Below are 18,949 nucleotides of genomic sequence, written 5' to 3'. Positions count from 1 at the left end.
TCTCAGTGTGAGTGAGGCTGCTCTGGAGGTTTGGCTGTATATCATGTCTGGCTGAGGCCCAAAACTGCCCAGGTCCTTCATTAGACTTTTCTCCACTTATAACTTGAATAACTGAGAAATAAGAACATCTTGAATGTTGAACACTGATTGTCCTGTTCTCGGCTGCTCACTGATCTGTGCCTGGTGTTAGAGGCTTTAAAACTTGAGGTTCATTGCCCTGAAAATGAGTGATCCTGAAGGTGCAGGGAGGAGAGAAAAGGAAAAGAACCAAAGCTGCTGGTGTCTGTAGAGCTCAGTGTGTTTTGGGGCGATGGATTCAGCTGAGAACAGGCCACAGCTGCAGTGACCAGGAGGGTTAATGAGAGCAATTATTCACAGGAGTAAAGAGGCGTAACACAAACACTGGTGTGTGCAGGAAAACATGGATAACCCTGCAGGAGGAGGAGTGTGCTCTGGTAGTGCCCATCCTGCCCTAGGGAATTCTGTGTCCGAGCACCATGGCTCCCCTGCCCTGTGCCTCTGCAGAGACAATTGGTAACTAAAGCTGTTCAAAACTGGGGCTGGGGTTACAAAGAACTGGACAAGATGTGTCTCCTTACAGCACAGAAACATTCAAATGTGAATGTTTTAGCAGTAGGTTTCCAGCTGGCCATTGAGGAGCGTCCAGGCCCTGCCTTGCCCAGGAGCAGTGCTGGTAGTTGCTGCAGCAATGCCTTGAAGATCTCTGGGCTCAGCATCCCAATCTCTCCTGTGACCTCTTTCACAGTATGGGTTATGGAATGCCAGTGGCATCTCTGCAGTGGGGCCCTGGGAAGGTCCCTGTCTGCCAGTGATGGCTGTGCTGGGTGAGCTGCATGTGAGTGGTGAAGAGTTCCCCACCCTCTGGTAACCTTGTCCTGTCATTTACTGCCTTCTCTTTTACGAAGTTGCCTCTTTGTGTTGAATTTTTTTCAGCTTCAGCCTCCAGACACGAGTTCTTTTTATGCCTTTGTTCATCATCAAGGACCTGTCTTTAAATAATACTTACCCAGGTAGTTTGGATCATTCATAAAAATTGAGACAAGCAGCTTAACCAAACAGCTCATTTTCTTTACCATCAGAGCAGCGGAAATGAGGCTTGAAGCAAATCAGTGCCACGTTGCTGAACTCCAGATAGGTGCCTTAATGTGCTTCCATCTACCCTGCCCTTGTTCATCCAGCAGCAGGTGACTGAAATGCAGAAATTCAGAGCTGCTGAGCTGGGGCCAGTGAGCTCCTGCCTCTGCAGCCTTCCTTGCCTTTGCACTTAACCTGTTGATTAAAAATCTGTGATCAGTGTTTGGCTTTGGCCTTTAAAGTGAGTGGTAGTGAGTCCAAAGGAGGCCACCAGGATATGAAAGGGATGGAGCACCTCTCCTGCAGGGAAAGGCTGGGAGGATTGGAATTATTCATCCTGGAGTAGAGAAGGCTTCAGGGCAGCCTACAGGAAAGATGGAGACAGACTATTAACAAGGGCCTGGAGGGACAGGACAGGGAGGAAAGGCTTCAAACTGCCAGGGGGCAGGGTTAGGTTGGGTATTGGATGTTGATAACCTAAACCAGCTACCAGCTTTTGCTTCTTGGTTTGTGGTTTTATGAATAAGTAGCTTTTTTTAAAACAAACTGTTTGCCTTTGAGAAGTTTCCCAGTTTTCAGTATAGTGAAATAACTGCAAAAGGGTTATTGCACTTGAAATGCCACAGAATGATAATTTGGGGACAAACAAAGCTTTGTCTCACTGATGCATGAAGTAATTACTGGGCAGAAATGCACCATTCTCCTCCTAAAAGGATCACGGCCTGAGAGTCCCAACAGCTGAAAAATGGGTCATTTACTGTACATAAAGTGGAAGTGCCAAATTCTGAATGAACTATATTTGGGATTTATTGTTTTGTTGAAGTTCCAGAATGGGAATATTTGCTCAGCATAAGATCCATCTGCAGACAGACATGGAGGGTATCAGACCTGGTCCAGGCTGTGCCCTGGATGGTGCAGGGGCTCTGGGATGAGGGTCCACGATGCACATGGATGTGTGTTCTGGATGAAATTCCCTGATTTGCTGGGAGAGATTTTAACAAGGTTGATGTAAGCCAGTGGAAAAAGACAAAGGGAAGCACTTCAGGGTCTGTTTCAGTACAGGAGTCAGAGCCGGTTTGGAGATACTGGAAGTGTTAATAGAATTGATCAGAGCCTTAGGAAAGCACTGTCCTGTTTCCCTGGAGCTCTGCCCTGCTCTGCTGGGCGCTGTTCCTCAGCTGTGCTGGGATGGAGAAAGCCTCATAGACCCTGCAAACTTTGAGAAAGCTTCATAGAGTCTGCAATCAAATCCCAAGGAGTTAATTGCTACTAAACCGTGGTAATGAGTTGTGAATGATGTGGTAGAACCCCGATCTTTGATCAGTTCTAGGGAACATTTGATTTCTCTGGGTGTATGTTCTTCTCTAAATATTCAGCACTGAGTTCTTCATCTCAACCTTGGAGTAGTAGCAGGTTTTTTTTCTTTCTCATTTGTGTTTCCTTATAGAAAGGGAGGGGGAGTGTGAGACAGAGAGCCTGGAAGATGAAGGGTTTAAACATAAAGGGATTGTTTTGGGATGGAGCTTTCCCTTGTGTGTGTTCACCATTAAAGACGACATTTTTGCCCAGTAAATTGGACCCACGCCTGCCTGCCTTCAAAAAAAACCTACCAGGCTCTTCTGCTTCATGGTTTTGAGTCTCTGATACTTTTGAAATGAAGCCTAAAGATCCTCCAAAGAGGATAACACAGCCTAATGGAAAGAATAATGCAAGCGAGAACCCATCTGAAATGACAGCTGTGAGCCTGGTGCAGCTTCTCGGGCTGATCAAAGCTGCTGGGAACTCTGTGTGAAAAGGGGGGATCAGCCCCAGGAGCTCTGTGTGAAAAGGGGGGATCAGCCCCTGAGAACTGGGCTTGAAAAGGGGGGATCAGCCCCTGGGAATTCTCTGTGAAAAGGGGGGATCAGCCCCTGGGAACTCTGTGTGAAAAGGGGGGATCAGCCCCTGGGAACACAGCATGAATAAGGGGGATCAGCCCCTGGGAACTCATCTTCAAAAGGGGGGATCAGCCCCTGGGAACTGGGCTTGAAAAGGGGGAATCAGCCCCCCAGCTCCCTTCCCCACTCAGCCTGCACATGAATTCATATTCCAGCCTTTGCATTTCTCTCCTGGGAGATCCAGAGCCCCTCCTGCAGGGCTGGGGTTCAGGTCAGCACTGGGGAGCACCAGGGGTGTAAGGAGTGAAGTGCTGGGGGGCAAAGGAACCTCTGGGCTCGATGCCCTCAGCACAGAGACCCCCAAAAGAGCCAGCACAGACCAGTCTGGTGCTCGTGTGTGAGCACTCCAAACTCCCCATGAGCACAGAGCCACGGGGTTGCTGCTTAGGTGCAGTTTCATGGTGGCTTTTACTTAATTCTCCATGCCTGTTCTCTGATTTTGGCTATTTTCTGAAGCCAGGTGGTGATTTGGGCATCTCAGCTTCCATTTCCTTGTTTTAAATCCCTTTGCTCGTTGCTGAAGTCTGAACATGCAACCTCAGGTGCCCAAGTGCTCGGGCCATTTAAGAAGAAATTCTTTGCATGATATTTTTTGATGTAAGGACTAATTTTGTGATGTGTCCTCTTTTTTTGGGTTGATTCCTGTTGTCTGACTGGTTGTCAAGGATAGGGTTGTGTGTGCTTTGAGGATGCAAGATTTTTGGGGTCTGCAAAGGCTGATGAGAGCAGGAGTCAGTGATTTCCCTTAGAGCCAGAGCTGCAGGAAGGGGTGCAGATGGTTCTTGGGTTATTCCCTGGTAGCCAAGCCCAGGCTGGAGGGCAGGAGAACTCAGTGATTGAAGAAGGAATGGTCCCAGCAGGGCAGAGATCTGTGAGCCCCTAAAGCCCGTGTGAACACTGCCCTGCTCAGCAGCACTGTGCTTGCCAGATTTGTTCACAAAGCCCCTGGAAATGTGCTGAATCCTGGGCTCCCACTGCAGTGCCCAGAGCAGGGCACTGTGTGTGTGCTCCAGCCCCAAGTGCTGTGCAGGGCTGTGCCATCCTGGGATCCCCTTCTCCCAAACTCACCTTGGAGAGACAGCAACAGCCATGGACCGAGTCTGGGAGCTCAGGGCAAAGAACTTAACCCAGATCTGTCCATCTTCCCTCACTGCTTCACTGTTTAAAGTGAAACTATTGATGCAGGAAGCAGGAAAATTTATCTGTGAAGAATTGCACTTGGAACGCCGGTTTTGGCTCATTCTGAGCAATGAGAGAGCATGAAATTGCTGTGAATCCTCAGGGCTTTCCTGGACAGTGTGTGAGCCCAGAGCAAAGCGTTTATTGTAAAATACCTTCTAATTGCAGTGCTTAAAGTGGGCACTGCTGGCTTTGCAATGGCTCTGGGCTTTGTTTCCTCTGGGCAGCTGTGGGCACACAAAGCACAGGGGTCATTTCAGCAGGAATCAGGGCTTTAAACAAACACTGGGAATGAGCTGAGCTCTCCCTCCACCCTTGTGATTTTCCAGGTGACTTGAGAAGGCTCAGAGGGAGCGGGGCTGGTGCTGGCCATGCTCCTGATTGTCCAGGGTGGGACCCAGGGGTGCTGCCATCCGTGCTCCCCTTGGCTTCCAGGCACCCATTGCTGGCACCCAGTCAGCTCCGAGCTGCTGGTTAAAATGATGGGAGCAAAGGGGCTGCTGGCACCCCACAGCCCTCTGTGCTCCTGGGGGTGCCCCCACAGCAGCATCCCCAATGCCATTGCTGTCTCCTGGGGATGCCTGCCCTTCCCAGGCATTGCTGAGGGGCACTGGGGCTGTTCTCTCACTCTGCTGGCCACAAATTCTCCTCGCTGGGATCCCTGTCGGGCAGAGCAGGGTGGTGTCAGCTGCCCATCTCTGCTGAGGTGGCACAGTGGTGGCACAGAGGTGGCACAGTGCTGGCACAGTGGTGGAGGTCACACAGCATTAGTGGCTCAGCAGCAGGGACAGGGGAGCTGCTCCCAGCTGAGCCAGCCCGTGGACGTGGTGCCTGGCAAAGGGCATTTTAGCAGGGCATCGATTGCTTTCAGAGGGCTGGATTGATGGGGGATCCTCCAGAGCTGGAGCCATCCTGTGAGCGTGTCAGTGAGGGGTTTGGCCAATGCTGACAATCAATCCCAGTTTCCATCCCTGCTCGCCTGCCTGCGGCGCTCCCGCACGGAGAGCAGCGCTCACGCTGGAGCTGTTTGGAGTGCCGTGTCTCAGGGATGCTTTTATCTCAGAACTGGGATAAAAGCTTTCTGCAGGGGCGCAGGGATTAATTTTTCACACATCTGTCCACTGGAATGCAATAAGGGAGCCTTTGTTCAGGCTCTTTCCATGGAGCGCCTCCTCCACCCTTGTTATTTCACTCTTCTTTTGCATGGCAAAACTTTTTGTCCTGCATTTCAAATAGATCCTGAGTGTCCCTGGCAGCTGAACAAGAGAAACAAACTTTCCAGCCCTGTTTTTTGTGCTGTTCTCAGGGGATGCTTGGTGATTTGAAGGGTATTTGATTGGTTTTGGCAGAGGCGCTTTATTCCATGGAAAATCCACAGCTCCTATGGATGGTTTAGGGAGCCCCTGGAGCCTCCAAATGAGAGATCTGTGGGTGGCCAGCTGGTGGTGGAGGTGCCATGGGAACACTGAGGGCACTGCTCTTGGGCCGTGGTGGGCAGGGAGGGACAGGGGACAGTGCCAGCTCTGCCTGGCGCAGTGGGAGGGCCAGAGCTTGGCCCAGACATGGCTCTGCATGGAAATGAAGCCCCAGAGCCTCAGCCCTTGTCCTGCACATGCTTTCCCTGCTCTTTGGAGGGTGGTTTTACTCCTAACACCAAAGTCCTCCCACTCCAGCCCTAATCATGTGTGGGGGGACCCAGCCAGGGCTGATGGCTCCATCCAGTGAGAGGGAGTTTAGCACTCGGGGTCAGCCCTGGTTACAGCATCCCCCAGTGTGGATGTGCTTCCCCCACATCCCACTCCACAGAGGTGTAGCAGTTTCCAGCTTCACTAGAGGGCCACGCTGGCTGTGCAGTGCTGCTCTCTGAGGAGCACCACCCTGGGGATGCTCTGCATACATTTACCTGTGCTATGTTTTTTTCCCCCCAACAGCCCTATTACCATATTTAAATGCAAGTATGTCTTTTTTTGATTGATGTTTTAAGTAGCTTCAAGTTATTCTAGCCTAGTGCTCTGCTTGGCCTGGTAGCTGAGCTGTAGCTGAGCCATAGTGCTGGAGGTAGTGGGCTGTAGAGTGCTGGGCTCTCTCTCTCTTCTCTTTCTCAGTGCCTCAGTTCTCTCCTGTGGTTCCTCAGCCTTGCAAAGCAGCTGTGATCGTGGTCCTGGTGCCCACCAAGGACCAGGTTCCATTGTGGTGGCCACCCCAGGCTTGTCCTGTTGGGTGGCAGGAGCAGTTGGAGCCCCCAGGGACCAGGAACCTCCCTGGCGTCACTGACCTTGGGGTTTGGGGCTCATTGCCTGGACTTTGCTCATTGCCTTCTTAAAATACACATATTGAAAGTCAGAATCTCTGGCAGATCTTTTGAATGTTAATTAAGTAAATCTTGCTGGCAGCATTCCATTCCTCTGCGAGGGCTCAGTTCCCTGGAGCAGGGGGGATGTCATAGAGCTCCTTGGTCTGCGGCTGGTTTGCTCTCAAGATCTTTTCCTTCTTTACTTCTTTCCTTCTTTACTTCTTTCCTTCTTTTCTTTCTTTCTTAAACCATATTCCACTGAATTTTTTCTGCTTTATCCCAGCAAATTTGTGATCTTGACATGAGGACCTCCTCATCTGTTCCATTCCTGCTTTGTCTATAGACCAGCACGTTATTATCACCTGCAAATAAGCCTGGAGGAGAATTCCCTGGCTGTGTGTGTGGAGCGGGCTGACCCTGTTCCTGCAGGAGCATGGAGGCACGAGCTGAGAGCTGCAGGCTGTGCCTCCAGCCTGTCCTCCTTGGCTCCAGGCTGTGCCATGGCCGTTCCTCCTGTGCCCAGGGGATTTGTGCCAGCAGCGGGCACTGGCCAGGGCTGGGCTGTGCCCAGGTGGCACGGAGAGCCAGGCTGGCAGCTCCAGGTGCCCTCAGGGACTCGTGGTGCCCACTGGCCTGTGTCTTTACCCTTCTCCTTTTCTCCACGGCCAGGTTTCCCAGCAGCGGCTTACGGACCAGTAGCAGCGGCAGCCGTGGCGGCAGCAAGAGGATCAGGTAGGGGGGCCCGTGGAAGAGCAAACCCTCAGAGTGCAGGGTCAGGTAAAAGCTCTGTCGGTATTCTGTGTGGCTGCAGCTCTCCATCATTTCTCTGATTTTCCTCACACTTATCCTGGGGACCTGAAAACAATCAATCAAAATGAAAAAAATTAGAGAAAAAATAAGTAATCAATCCCAATCCAAACCCAAACTACAAGCAGAGGCCACGGGGGCTGGAGCACCTGCAGGAGATTGGCATGAGAACTGCCAAAACCAGGGTAGATATTCCAATTTGTTTCTTTCTTTATTCCTTTATTGCGTTGGTTTCTTTATTTGTTGGGTTTAAATTCGAGGCTCTAAAAGACACCCCAAAAAAAAGATCTATTTGTGTTTTCAGAAAAAAAGTTTTGGTTTCTCGCAGGAAGCTGGGGTTGGGTTGAGGTGGTGGCAGCAGCTCTGAGTGCTCCCGCCGTGCCCAGAGCCGCTGTCACCTCCTCCACCATGGCCAGCACGGGGCATCTTGGGCTGGCATCACTGGTGCCATTGTCACCAGCACACAGCTGACAGTTCACCATCCCTGCCTGCTCCCACCCCGCTGCTTCCATGAGGAACCACAAAGCTTTTCTTCTGTCCTTCTGAAAACTCTTTACTTTTTTTTTTCCCCTTAAGGGAAACAAAGAATTAAATCGTTGCCAATTGCCGTTGCTGCCTTAGGTTTAAATTTTGTAAAGAAGTGAATCAGCACTTGGCTCAGGTGGCAGAGTTGAGAGCAGCCCTCAGTGAGCCGCGGGCTCCCGCAGCAGGCCGCGATGGAGCCGCTGTGGGACGGAGGCGCTGCCAGCCCCGTGTCCCCTGTGCCAGCGTGTCCCCAGGGAACACGGGGCTGGCAGCGCCTCCCAGCTCACTCGGGGCTGAGCTGGGCGCTCGTGGCTCTTCGGGCAGTGCCAGCTTAAGGAGGCAGGCGCTCCCGAAAAGCCCGGAGTGCGTGAGGGAGCAGAGGTGGGCGCAGGCCCAGGCGTGGCTCAGCGAGCCTGGGGCCGTGAGGGCAGAGAAAGACACCAGGAGAACTCCGTTCCATGCAAACTGGCACTGCTTGCAGGCTACAAAGGACTCTCTGTACCAGTTCCATCCTGTGGCATGTAGAGAGCGCCTAAGGGGTGACTTGCCAGCCTGGTTGTGGGGATCCCCCATTCCCAGCTTCTCCTACTGCCCCGGCACGGAGGGGCAAAAACAAACCCAAAGAGGGAAAAAAACCCCAAACCCAAACAAATCCCAAGATTGCTTTTGCATATGCTTCCAGGAAAACAGACCTCATTGTTTCTGCCTCTTCCTCATGTTTTGCCCTTCAGGTTTTGTTTTACGTGCAAACAGACCTGGTGAGTTGCCCCTTAGCAAGGCACAGAGGGTTTGGCTGGATTAACGTTGCTTCCCTGATTATTATTATTATTTTTTTTAATCGGAGTGCTTTTGGTGCCCATTACAACTGAACTGAGCATTGATCAATTCTGTGCCTGAAAATCATTTGTCTTTAATTTGAGTGTTTTTTGGTTTCTCTTTTGTTGGGTTTTCTGATTTGTTTTTTCAGTTTTTTTGTTTTTTGATTTGAACTTGCAATACAAAACTAAATCTAACCCTAAATTAACAACACCCTTTCTGGCAAGTTTAAAGAGCAGTATGGTGTTTGGAAATGTCTTTTCAAGCCTCAAAATTGCCTGCGTGCACAAAACTGGCAAAACCCCCAAAACTGAATCCAAAGAGCCCCCGTCCCACCCCAGCCCTGAGGTCTCAAGGAGGAAGGTGGGTTTGTCACCGGCCCCTCTCACATCTGCACCAAGCCTGGTCTGGGAACGGGGGGTTTCTGTAGAGTCATCTCCATCCAGAGCTGGTTTTGGAAGGGACATCCTGGGTTTGCCACTCCATCAGCAATGGTAGTGAATTGTATCCAGGAGCAGTGGAGTCCGATCGATCTTGCGCTGCAGTGTACGGGCCCGATTCATTACAAGAAAAATGGCTGGGGTTTTTTCCTTCTTTCCTTTTCGGTTGGGTTTTTGTTTTCCCTTCACAAATTCGCACAGCCCTCCTTCACGTGTGCCTGGTCCAAAGCACAGAGCACAGCACGGCTGGCCCTAACTGGCCCCTTTCTGCCAGGAAATGGGAAAGAGCTGGCAAACACCCGGGCAGGCGCATCCCACCATCCCCAGCTCACTGGGAGAGCTCTGCCCAGGGCTGCTGGAGCACAGCACAGAGCAAGCACTGGCCAGGAGGTTCCTGGAAGGCATTGATGGCAGTCCATGTCATCAATGTCCCCGTCCCTGCTGCCTCTTCAGCAGCTCTCTGGCCCCATCCCGCCGGCTCTTCCCCACCTTCCTGGCATCAGTGCCAGCACAGAGACTGAGCACCCTCAGAGAGCATCCACCTTCAGTGCGTGTCTTGTTCTCCCCAGGAAGCTGCAGCCCTCTCACTCCAAGCCCCTGGGCACTGACCACCTTGCTGTGACCCCGGGGTGACATTCCTGTTCTTGGGACACCTGCATGTTTGCTGAGTCAGCAGGGAGCCTGCTCGGGGCCTCCTCCCTGCCCTCACCCCTTCTTTTTCTATGGCAGCGTGTCACCAGCTGGCCTTGCTAGATAAACAGGTTCTTCTGTGCCACGGCAGGTCTGTCCTAGAGCCAGCAGACAGGGCCGTGTCCCTGTGCCCGTGCTCAGTGCCACCATAAATTCCCGTCCCGCGTGGCTGCTCGCGTGCCGGCAGGGTGAGCGCGGCCGTGCTGCTCGGCATCAATCACGTCCCTGTTTGACATCCCAGTGATGAGGGGACAGCTGAGGTCCTTCCAGCAGACACAGCTCTGGCCACATCCATTCGCTCCGGGTGGGGCTGTGCTGCCGAATCCCTCCGCTGGTTTTGACAACCTCACCCATTCTTGTATTTTTTTAATGAATTGGGACCTGGGCCACGGAAAACGAGCAAAGTTAAAAGTCTGAATGCTGCAAACTCCTCCTAGACAACTTCACTATCAGTGTCACATTTCTTTTGAATCCACCTGACATTTTACGTGTAAAACATTTTTGTCGTGTAAATGCTTTTTTTGAAATACAGTCATGGGGGGGGCACATTTTCCTCTTGCATTTGACATGGGAGGGGTTCATCTGGCAGGAGAGCGAGACAAGGAAAATTTGGCAGGTGAGGGTTTTCGTTCCTTCCTCTTTGGTTCATTGACAAGCCTGAGATTTTTCCAGTTCCCAACCTGTTGCTACCAGCTGTTCCTCCCTGAGGACTGGAGACAAAACCCCTAAGGCACAGGAGTGCAGCCCTGTCCCAGCTCCCTCGGGCAGGCTGTGGCACCGAGCCAGCTGGTGGCACTCGGCGCAGCGGGACAGCGCAGTGCCACGGCGCCCGGGGCTGCTCCCCACCCCAACCCCTGGCACATCTGGATTTTGGGCCCCAGTCCCGGCTTGCCAGTGCTGCCTTTGAGCCCTGCGCCCCAACAACCCCTTACTGGACTTTATACTTGCCAGCTATAACAAATCTCGTAACGTGAGCTACTGACCTTGATGGTGAGTGTGAGCAGTTATGTTTTGTTGTTTTCTCTCTTGCTTGGTTGGGGCTGCTGTGAGAGAGGGTGTCTCTGAGGCAAACTTTCCGGCCTCTCTTACACTCGGACGTGCACACCTCCTCTCAAACACTCTTCTGAGCGCTCTCAGCGGGAAGGTTTGTCCACACCTATTAATCCTCTCTCAGTGTCCAGCTTCTTGTTAGTAGCAGCTGGTTGCATGTTTTTTGCTTGTTCGGACGAAACGGTTCAAGAAACGACTCATATCAACTCTTGAGAAATGTCTCTATTTTTTTGTACACTTTCTTTCTTTTGATGTTTTTTATTAATTTCCCTTACTTAAAAAACAAAACACCTGTCGTCCCGTAAAACATTTCACATCTCCCCTTGCCTGTTCTTAGAGTGTATGTATCTGTGGGACTGAACTAAATGCATGCACTGTAGTAGTCGTACTGGTAGCAGTAGATGTAGTTGTAGAACATGCATTGTCGAGTTGATATTATAGGCACCATCAACGCGAACGAGCGTGGCAGATAAAAGCAGAGCCTTGGTCTGATTGAAAGCGTAGGGATAACACAGCAGAGAGCTGCTGATGGCTTGGATCCATAGAGCCCTATTCGTTAAATCCCATTATCTGGAAGTTTAAATTGAAGCCGGCTGTAGGCAACCTATACCCTCTGTACAAGAACCCGCACATGCTCTTATGCTGATAGTAAAACTGACCTTTTTTTAAATTCAAATTAACCCCCCTAGGAACTGAAACACTGACTATAACTGTATTCTCTTATTTTTATTTTGTATCCAAAAGAACCTGAGATATTTTTCAAATCATTTTACAATCATGGTTTCTCCATCAGCCTGTTACTCGTCCATATTAGCCCATAGACTCATTCGTTGGCGGTCGTAGACCAGATGTGCCACACGCAAATCACTCCATTTGGGAATCCAATAATTCCGTGTGTGAGGCGGCTCCCTGCAGCCTGTCCTGAGCCACCAAGCGATTGTTTGTAGGTCATAAACCTTAAATCTTATTATGCAACAGAGACGCCGAGCTAGTGATGGGTCGTACTCATTGCCATGTCACCCAGCTTAAGGGAACGTTTTTAAATGAAGATTTAACATTTTATAAATATCAGCATGAGGAGTTCGAGGCAAGTTCATCCTCTGTGCCACGAGCCAGCAGTGGCTTTGCTTCTCCTGCCTGGGTTTCTGTGCTAAACTTGGAAAATGCAGAGACGGCGCTGCAGTCAGTAAATCCAACAGATGGTAATTGAGATCCCAAATTAGGCTTTGCTTTATTTGTTGTTTAGTTTGCTGCTTGTCAGAAAACACCCTGATGGGAGCAGAAAAGCTCCTCTCTGGTGTGGTCACCCCTCTCCTCCTCCCCACGCCCTGGCCATCCCCAAAGCCAGCTGTGCTGGGTGGGAGCCTCTCCCTGCTCTGCTGGGCAGAGCCACGCACTCATTAATGCCCTTCAGGCAGCAAGGGCTTTCAAAGGAAATAAAATATCCAGAGTGGGCTTTCCAGTGTAATTAAGGATTTGTATCTGCTCCCTACCTCTAATAGAACATTGAGTAAATCAAGCAAACAAGTGCTGGGGCTGACACGGTGCAAGGTGAGCTGAGCTGGCCCTGGTGCTGCCAGGGAGCTGAACACCCGTGTGCCAAGGCAGGGATGAGGTTCCCTTTGGATCTCAGTTTTCCAGGGAAATGGGGAGCCCATTGTTCATTGCAGCCCAGCACCTGTTGAAGTCAGGAGTGTGCCTGAAACTCAACAGAGAGATAAATTGCATGGGGTCGAGGAAACCTTGTCTGACACCTAAGGAAGGTGCTCCAAAATCTGATCTACTCATCGTTTAGCAAATTATGGCCATAAAAAGGGTGACAGTGGTTGGGCTGTGTGTGCAGGGGGAGAGGAGCTGCCATGGGCTCATGGAGATGTCAGGAGGAGCATTTCAAAGATCCAGCCATGAACCAATTTGGGATTTCTGTGCCCCTCTGGGAGGACTCCCTTGTGGCACGGTGGCTCTGGTGGAATTGTTCTCCCTTTTTATTTTCCTCTTATTAAAGTACATAAAGTTTAATCCAGGCTATGTAATCTCAAAAGCCACAACCTAACAAGTGGACCACTTGGGAGCAGCAAGGGCTGGAATTTCTCACTCCACTGGAACGCCAGTAATTGTGTGACGGAGCCTGGCGGGTGATGCTCTGGGAAATTAATGCTGCATTGGATTTTATCCTTTGCTTATCTCCCTGGCAGAGCAGCGCCTGCTGGGGAGCACGGCGGGTGGCCAGGCAGGGCCCCCACACGGGGGGCTTTGGGGAGGGGTGGGAGCAAGGGAAATCATCCTGGTTTGAACGGGAATGCCATCAGCAGGCTCGGCACGCAGCAGCCCCAGGTGGTGAATGTGCTCTGGAGGAGCCACTCCACGTTCCCATGGGTGGTTCTGGCCTTGTTTCTGACATACTGGGAGCCCTACAGTTACTTGCCTGTCTGCTACCCCAATTTAAAAAATAATAATAATAAAAGAGGCGTCTTTTCTGTTTGGCTCAGAAGTGCTGTGCTGCTCCAGCATAGGAATCCCAAAGGTCCTTTTCAGAGCAGGCTCCAGGCAGAAGAAACCCTGGGTCTTGTTTTACTGTAGGATGCCACTTTTGGATCTTTTTTAATCCATGGGGGACTGAGCTTCTTCCTGCAGTGCCAGGGAGAAAATTCAGTGGATATGAAACAATTTGGTGCTGCTGCTGCTTGACCTTGGCCACAGCAGCCAGTGTTTGACAGGGCACTGGGCTGAAGTCTATTGAGGTTAAAATACATCAGCTTTAATCAATAATTTTGTAATAGAAAATCTTGTGCGCTTGATAAATCATCTCCAGTGCAATTAGTGACCACCTCTGAAGTGCAGTTGAAGTTAATCTGTAGCAAATTTAGCCGGTAACTTTTAATAGTCTTTTCCATCAGGAGAATTATTTTCCACGGGAAAATGCTCCTCAGAATGCTCATCATGCTGTTTTATTTAGGGAGAAATTCTTCTCTGTGAGGGTGGGGAGGCACAGGTTGTTCACAGAGGCTGTGGCTGCCCCATCCCTGGAAGTGGCCAGAGCTGGAGCAGCCTGGATGGTAGAGGGTGTCCCTGCATGTGCAGGGGGTTGGAACCACTTTGGTACCCTCCACAGCCCTGCCACAGCCAATTATCCATGTTTGTTCCCTTTCTCCCAGCGGAAGCTGAGGGACAGAGCTGTTGGCAGTTGTAATTAGACTTTGTTCCCTGCAAGATGCACAAGTTGTTGCAGAGCTCGAAGTGGGGTTTCAGCACGTGCTCTCCAGGGTATGAGATCTTCCAGCACAGGATGGTGTCCTGTGCATTTTAATCCCTGAACAGGTAAAATGCTGCCAGGGCTGAGGGTAACTTGCCTCTCCAGCAGCACTTGCAGGCTGTTACCCATTAGTGGAACAACTGCTAACTGTGAGGCAGCGCGCGTTGGACTGACACACTACTGTCAGTATTTTCATGCTTATTCTCTCCCCAAATGCTTTAAAAGTAAATACATAATTACAGTGATGTTTTTTCTCCCTCTCTTCTCTCTGAAATAGAAGGCTGCCAGAGGAGCAGAGTAGTTTTTCCTTGCAGCAGATGTTGGTGTGCATCTGGCTCCGTGTGAGCTCAAGAAGCACGGTGGGTTAGGAGTTGCCAGAGAGTGCAAAATGGATCTGCAGGTATATAAACCTGAGCTGCTTAAAAATAATAAACTCACGCAGCTGGGGCCTTTGTGAGCATTTCCTGATGGTTAAAAGAGCCCAGCACTCTGTGCCCTGACCCTGACTGGGTGTCAGCTGCCCACAGTCTGGCTGGTGCCACCAGCTCTCCCCCAGGCACCATGTGCTGGGCAGCAGCTTGCTGGTGCAGAGCCTCCCACAGGAGGGATGGCTGCACAGGACTGGGGTCTGCAGGCTGGATGCCTCTTCTGTTACCTGAATAACCTGAATAACCCCCCTGTGCTCCTGAGCATCCCCCAGCCCGTGGGATCAGCAGTGGGAAGGTGCCCCCCAGGCAAGGCCCTCCTGCTGCTATGACTTGAATTATGCAGCAAAACAAAGAACCGGTTTTGGTTTAATTTTCCTCCTGTATTGTCTGTTATTGTACAAAAGGCTTCAATTTCAAATTACAGGAGTGATAGCCAGTTAATGTGGTACAGTGGGAGGCCGGAGTTGCTGTTGCTATGGCAATGGAGTTCGGCTCATTTGTTTTGTAGATGAGTAATTACTACGCAATTAGAGTAGGCTAAAAATAAAGGGGCCTTTTGTTCCCTCTTACTCATTAATATTAATAAAAGACCTGTCCGGGCTGTGGTAAACAATTAATGCAGATGTGGTTGCCCATGGTAGAATTAACAGCAGCTCTCCTGCTCCTCCTTGGCGCGAGGTGAAGGCGCCAGCATCACCTGGCTCAGCTCTTCCTTCATTTTAAATGGAAAAGTGGTTACAGAGGGGTCTGTGATATCCCAGCACTGAGCTTTAGCTCTTATTTGCCAGTTGGATGGGTGGTAATAAGTGTTAAGGCTTGGTGTGCCGGCACAGGCAGCAGGAGCAGCGCTGGGGTCGGCGCCTGCGACACCGCGAGCGCCCGCAGCCGCCCAGGGCCCCGGCAGGAACCCGGCAGCAGCAGCAGCTCCTGGTGCTGACAGATCCTCATTCATCCCCCCTGGACAAATGCCAGGGCTGGAGCAAGAGACTTGCCCAGAAACCTGAGCACAGGCAAGGACAGGCGGGTGCTGCTGAAATGAGTCCAGCACGGAGTGTTACAAACACAGATCGACAGAAAAGAGTGCAAGGAGCAGTCCCAGGCGTTTGATGTGAAGTAAAAAGATGGCAGTACCCTTAGCCTGGATGTTTGGATGAAATTCTTCTCTAGTAGCGTGGTGAGGCCTTGGCACAGAGTGCCCAGAGAGGCTGTGGCTGCCCCTGGATCCCTGGAAGTGGCCAGGCCAGGTTGGACAGGGCTTGGAGCGGCCTGGGATAGTGGAAGGTGTCCCTGCCCATGGCACTGGATGGGCTTTAAGGTCTCATCCAAACCATTCTGTCATTCTGTGAGGTATGTAAACATTAATTACATCACATTCTAAATTAGCTGTAAAACCAGTTAAATTGGCAGGAACCAGTTGGGATATTGACTTGACAGGACAGCATTTATCTGCCTCCTTGGTTTATTTGTGAGGTCCAGCTGAGCTGGTGAGCATCCCGTGCCTGCAGGGAGGGACAGTGGAGCAGCAGGGAGCTGGGACCAGGGCAGGGGCTGATGAGTGGTCACCTGCTCCCTGCATCATCCCTGGAAAACACCGTCAGGAAGGCAGGACCTCTCCAAAGGGCAAATACCCCAGCCCAGAGCCCTGAATCCTCTGCTGGGGGGGCTGTGGGTGCACAGAGCCGCATCCCTCCCAAACTGTTTAACTAATGGAGGGAATCGTAGCAGAGCCTTTGTAAGGTCGACATTTGTTTGTTGTTAAGGATCTAATTAGAAACATGAGAGGAAGCTGAATGGCTGCTTGCTCGGCTAATTAGCGACATGCACGAAGACCACTTTGAACTTCAAGGACACAAAGCTATTAGCGCTTACATCAAAAATGGATTAAACTTCTGTGCTTTTATAATGATTAAAGATGAGCCGCTGGAGAGGAAATCCTTTTGTGAGGCTGTGACAAGAGCTGGCTCCCTGGCTGCAGCTCCTACAAGCCAAGCTTTGTGTGGCCTCGTGTCGCGCTCGGCCCCGCGCGAGTGACACCACTCACACGCGCTATGGAAAATGGGATTAGGCAATAAATATTGATCGTTGGCAAAAAGTTACAGCTGAGCTGCAAAGTGTAGCTATTTGTCCTGCAGGAATTAGAGCGGCTGGGCTCGAACACACTGAATTTTGTGCCTTCTGCAGATTGGTGCCCATCAGCAGCTCCCAGATGTGGTGGACGCCTGGGATGTGTTAAGTGGAGTACTTTGTAGAAGCAGGGGCTCACTTGCAGCAGTGGGTTTGCAGAGCACCTGCACAAAACAGGTGAATTTTTATCTCCCCCAAGCTTGTGGAAGCTGCCCAGCTCTTGCTCGGGGCTCATCTCAGGTAGTTGAGCAGTTGGTTTGTGTCGTGCTGGGCTGGAGGAGCAGCGTGGTGGGAGGACACTGAGGCTGCAGCAGGAGCAGTTTCCTCAAGATCCCAGGTGCCATTATCACCCCATTGTGCCCAGCTCAGGAAGGTGGGCAGCACTCAGCCCTCCCTCCTGGTTCCCACTCACTTCCAGCCGTAATTGCCAGCTCACCACCCACTGCTTGCTGTCATTACCCTGCGATATTTTGATGTGTGAAGCCATTTCCGAAGGGGCTGCAGCCGCAGAACAACCTTTGAAAGTGTGACTGCAGCTAGAAAATAACGTACAAATAGTACCTTGTTAGGGCAGATCTCGGTGTGTCTCAGCCTCATCACCACTTATTTTGCTGATGAGCCCGACAGTTGCTGTATTTTCCCTTTTCCCTGCAGGGCAGGGATAACCCGGGGCAGCCTGGCTGCTCCCCATTACGGAGCGTGCCGGGGTGACAGGGGAGGCACAGCTCTCGCCTGTGATTTTCCGGGCAGGACTGAGCCAGCTGTCATCTGCAGCTCTTCTCACTTGCACAGGAGCCGTGTCTGCCACAGGGCTCTTAGAGAGAGAGTTTGCTTTTCAAGTGTGCTTGGGAGAGCAGGAGCAGAGGGATGCAGGTCCCCATGAGAGATGTACAACATGGCAGCTCTCGTGGCGACGCCGCCGTTATTTGTTTTTCTGGTTTGTCTCCCACTTTTGCTTCCAGCGAGTTGGGAGCTGTTTGTACCTTGTTATTCTCCAGAATATCTGTGTGTTTCCAGCTCATTATTTCTGAGACGTCTGTGAGCTGGAGCATTGATCCGAGTTCGAGGTGTGCCACACGCTGCCCCCACAGAACCCACGCTCTGCAAAAGCTCAGGCACGAGGAAGAGATGCTCCCATGGCTCAACCTGACCACAAAGGAAGGGGTTTGGAGCACTGTGAGGTGATTGGTATAGAAAAAAAGAGCCTGAATATCAGCTTTTATTTCTCAGTGCTCTGCCAGTGCACTCCTGCAGCCTGAATAGGCCACTGAGAACCAGCAGCACCGATGTCTTATTTCAGACTGGCGTTAATTTGTACATCCAGTCCCGGGTAAATGACATTCTGGTTGTTAGCAGCTCTGAAAAGCAAGGTACAAACTCCCATTAACTTCAGCCCTGACTGCACAAAGAATTAGCTTTGGCCAAGCGATCTGTAACATGGGTGCAGCGCTGCTAATTATATTTATAAGGCTGTGAGCACTAATGATGTAAGATGTGCATGCGGTGCTGAGTTGTGCTGGTTATTTAAGGTATCAGCGTCACGCTGGGAGCGCTGCTCTGTTAGTCATGCGTGGCCAGCCGTGCTCTCCTCGGGGACACTCGGGTCCCCAGGGAAGGGGGACTGTCCCCTGCCACTGGCTGTGGTTCTGCGCTGTGTCCTCTGCACAGGCTGTGCCTGGGTGGCTGCAGGGGCAGCTCAGCAGGCTGGAATGCTTGGGGACAGGTGGTGCTCCTTCTGTGAGAGTCTTCTCTGAAAATCCAGCAGTAAATGGACCCAAATGGCTCAAATTCATAAATTTATAGAATCCTCGAGCGGGGTGGTGAAGGTGCCTCTGGCTCCAGGTGAGCTCACCTGAGCTCCTGGAGGAAGACAAACACTTAGCAACTAACCATGGCTGAGCAAATCATTTAAATGCAGCTTTCTGAGCCTCCTGCTCATTATGGGAGCTTTCTGTTTCATTGGTAGGGGCTGGAGCAAAGGGACCTTAAAGACCAGCCCCGTGTCGTGGGCAGGGACACCTTCCACTACACCAGGCTGCTCAAACTTTGACATGAAATGCCACCAGGCTGTGGGGCTGTCCCCGTGCCCCTGTGCCCTGCCTGCTCCCATCCCTGCCAGCAGCATCCAGTGTCATTATATCATTTACTCCTTCGAGCTGGAAGATGATGTTTGCAGCATGTTCTATGAATTTTTCATAAAGATAGAAAAACAGACTAATCTTGTGAGCTTTGAGTCTTGGTGGTGGGTAATGGCTTTGATTTAAAGCATTTTGTCTTAATGATAGTTATATTGAAAATTTCCTGCTGCTTTC

General features: G+C 51.1%; 1 protein-coding gene across 10 annotated transcripts in view; it reads left to right on the top strand.

Moving 5' to 3' along the window:
• Positions 1 to 18,949, top strand: part of MSI2 (musashi RNA binding protein 2) — a 199,310-nt gene that overhangs the window by 166,424 nt on the left and 13,937 nt on the right. For 3 of the 10 annotated variants that reach the window (XR_010442426.1, XM_064729499.1, XM_064729502.1), the window contains exons 11-12: positions 7,174 to 7,236; positions 10,835 to 10,926. The exons of 1 other annotated variant lie outside the window; for it this stretch is intronic. Coding sequence is in view for 8 of the 9 variants with exons in the window: in XM_064729499.1 (XP_064585569.1) it covers positions 7,174 to 7,236; positions 10,835 to 10,926 (155 nt within the window). In the remaining variant the exon portion in view is untranslated. Of the gene's footprint in view, positions 1 to 7,173; positions 7,282 to 10,834; positions 10,927 to 18,949 lie in introns of all 10 variants that reach the window. 6 more of the 10 variants (XM_064729500.1, XM_064729498.1, XM_064729505.1 and 3 more) reach the window with 2 other exon arrangements.

This window comes from Zonotrichia leucophrys, chromosome 19 (genome assembly GCF_028769735.1).
Source record: "Zonotrichia leucophrys gambelii isolate GWCS_2022_RI chromosome 19, RI_Zleu_2.0, whole genome shotgun sequence".
NCBI classification, from domain to species: Eukaryota; Metazoa; Chordata; class Aves; order Passeriformes; family Passerellidae; genus Zonotrichia; species Zonotrichia leucophrys.
Note: the sequence above shows the minus strand (reverse complement) of the source record. Positions and strands in the feature narration are given on the sequence as shown.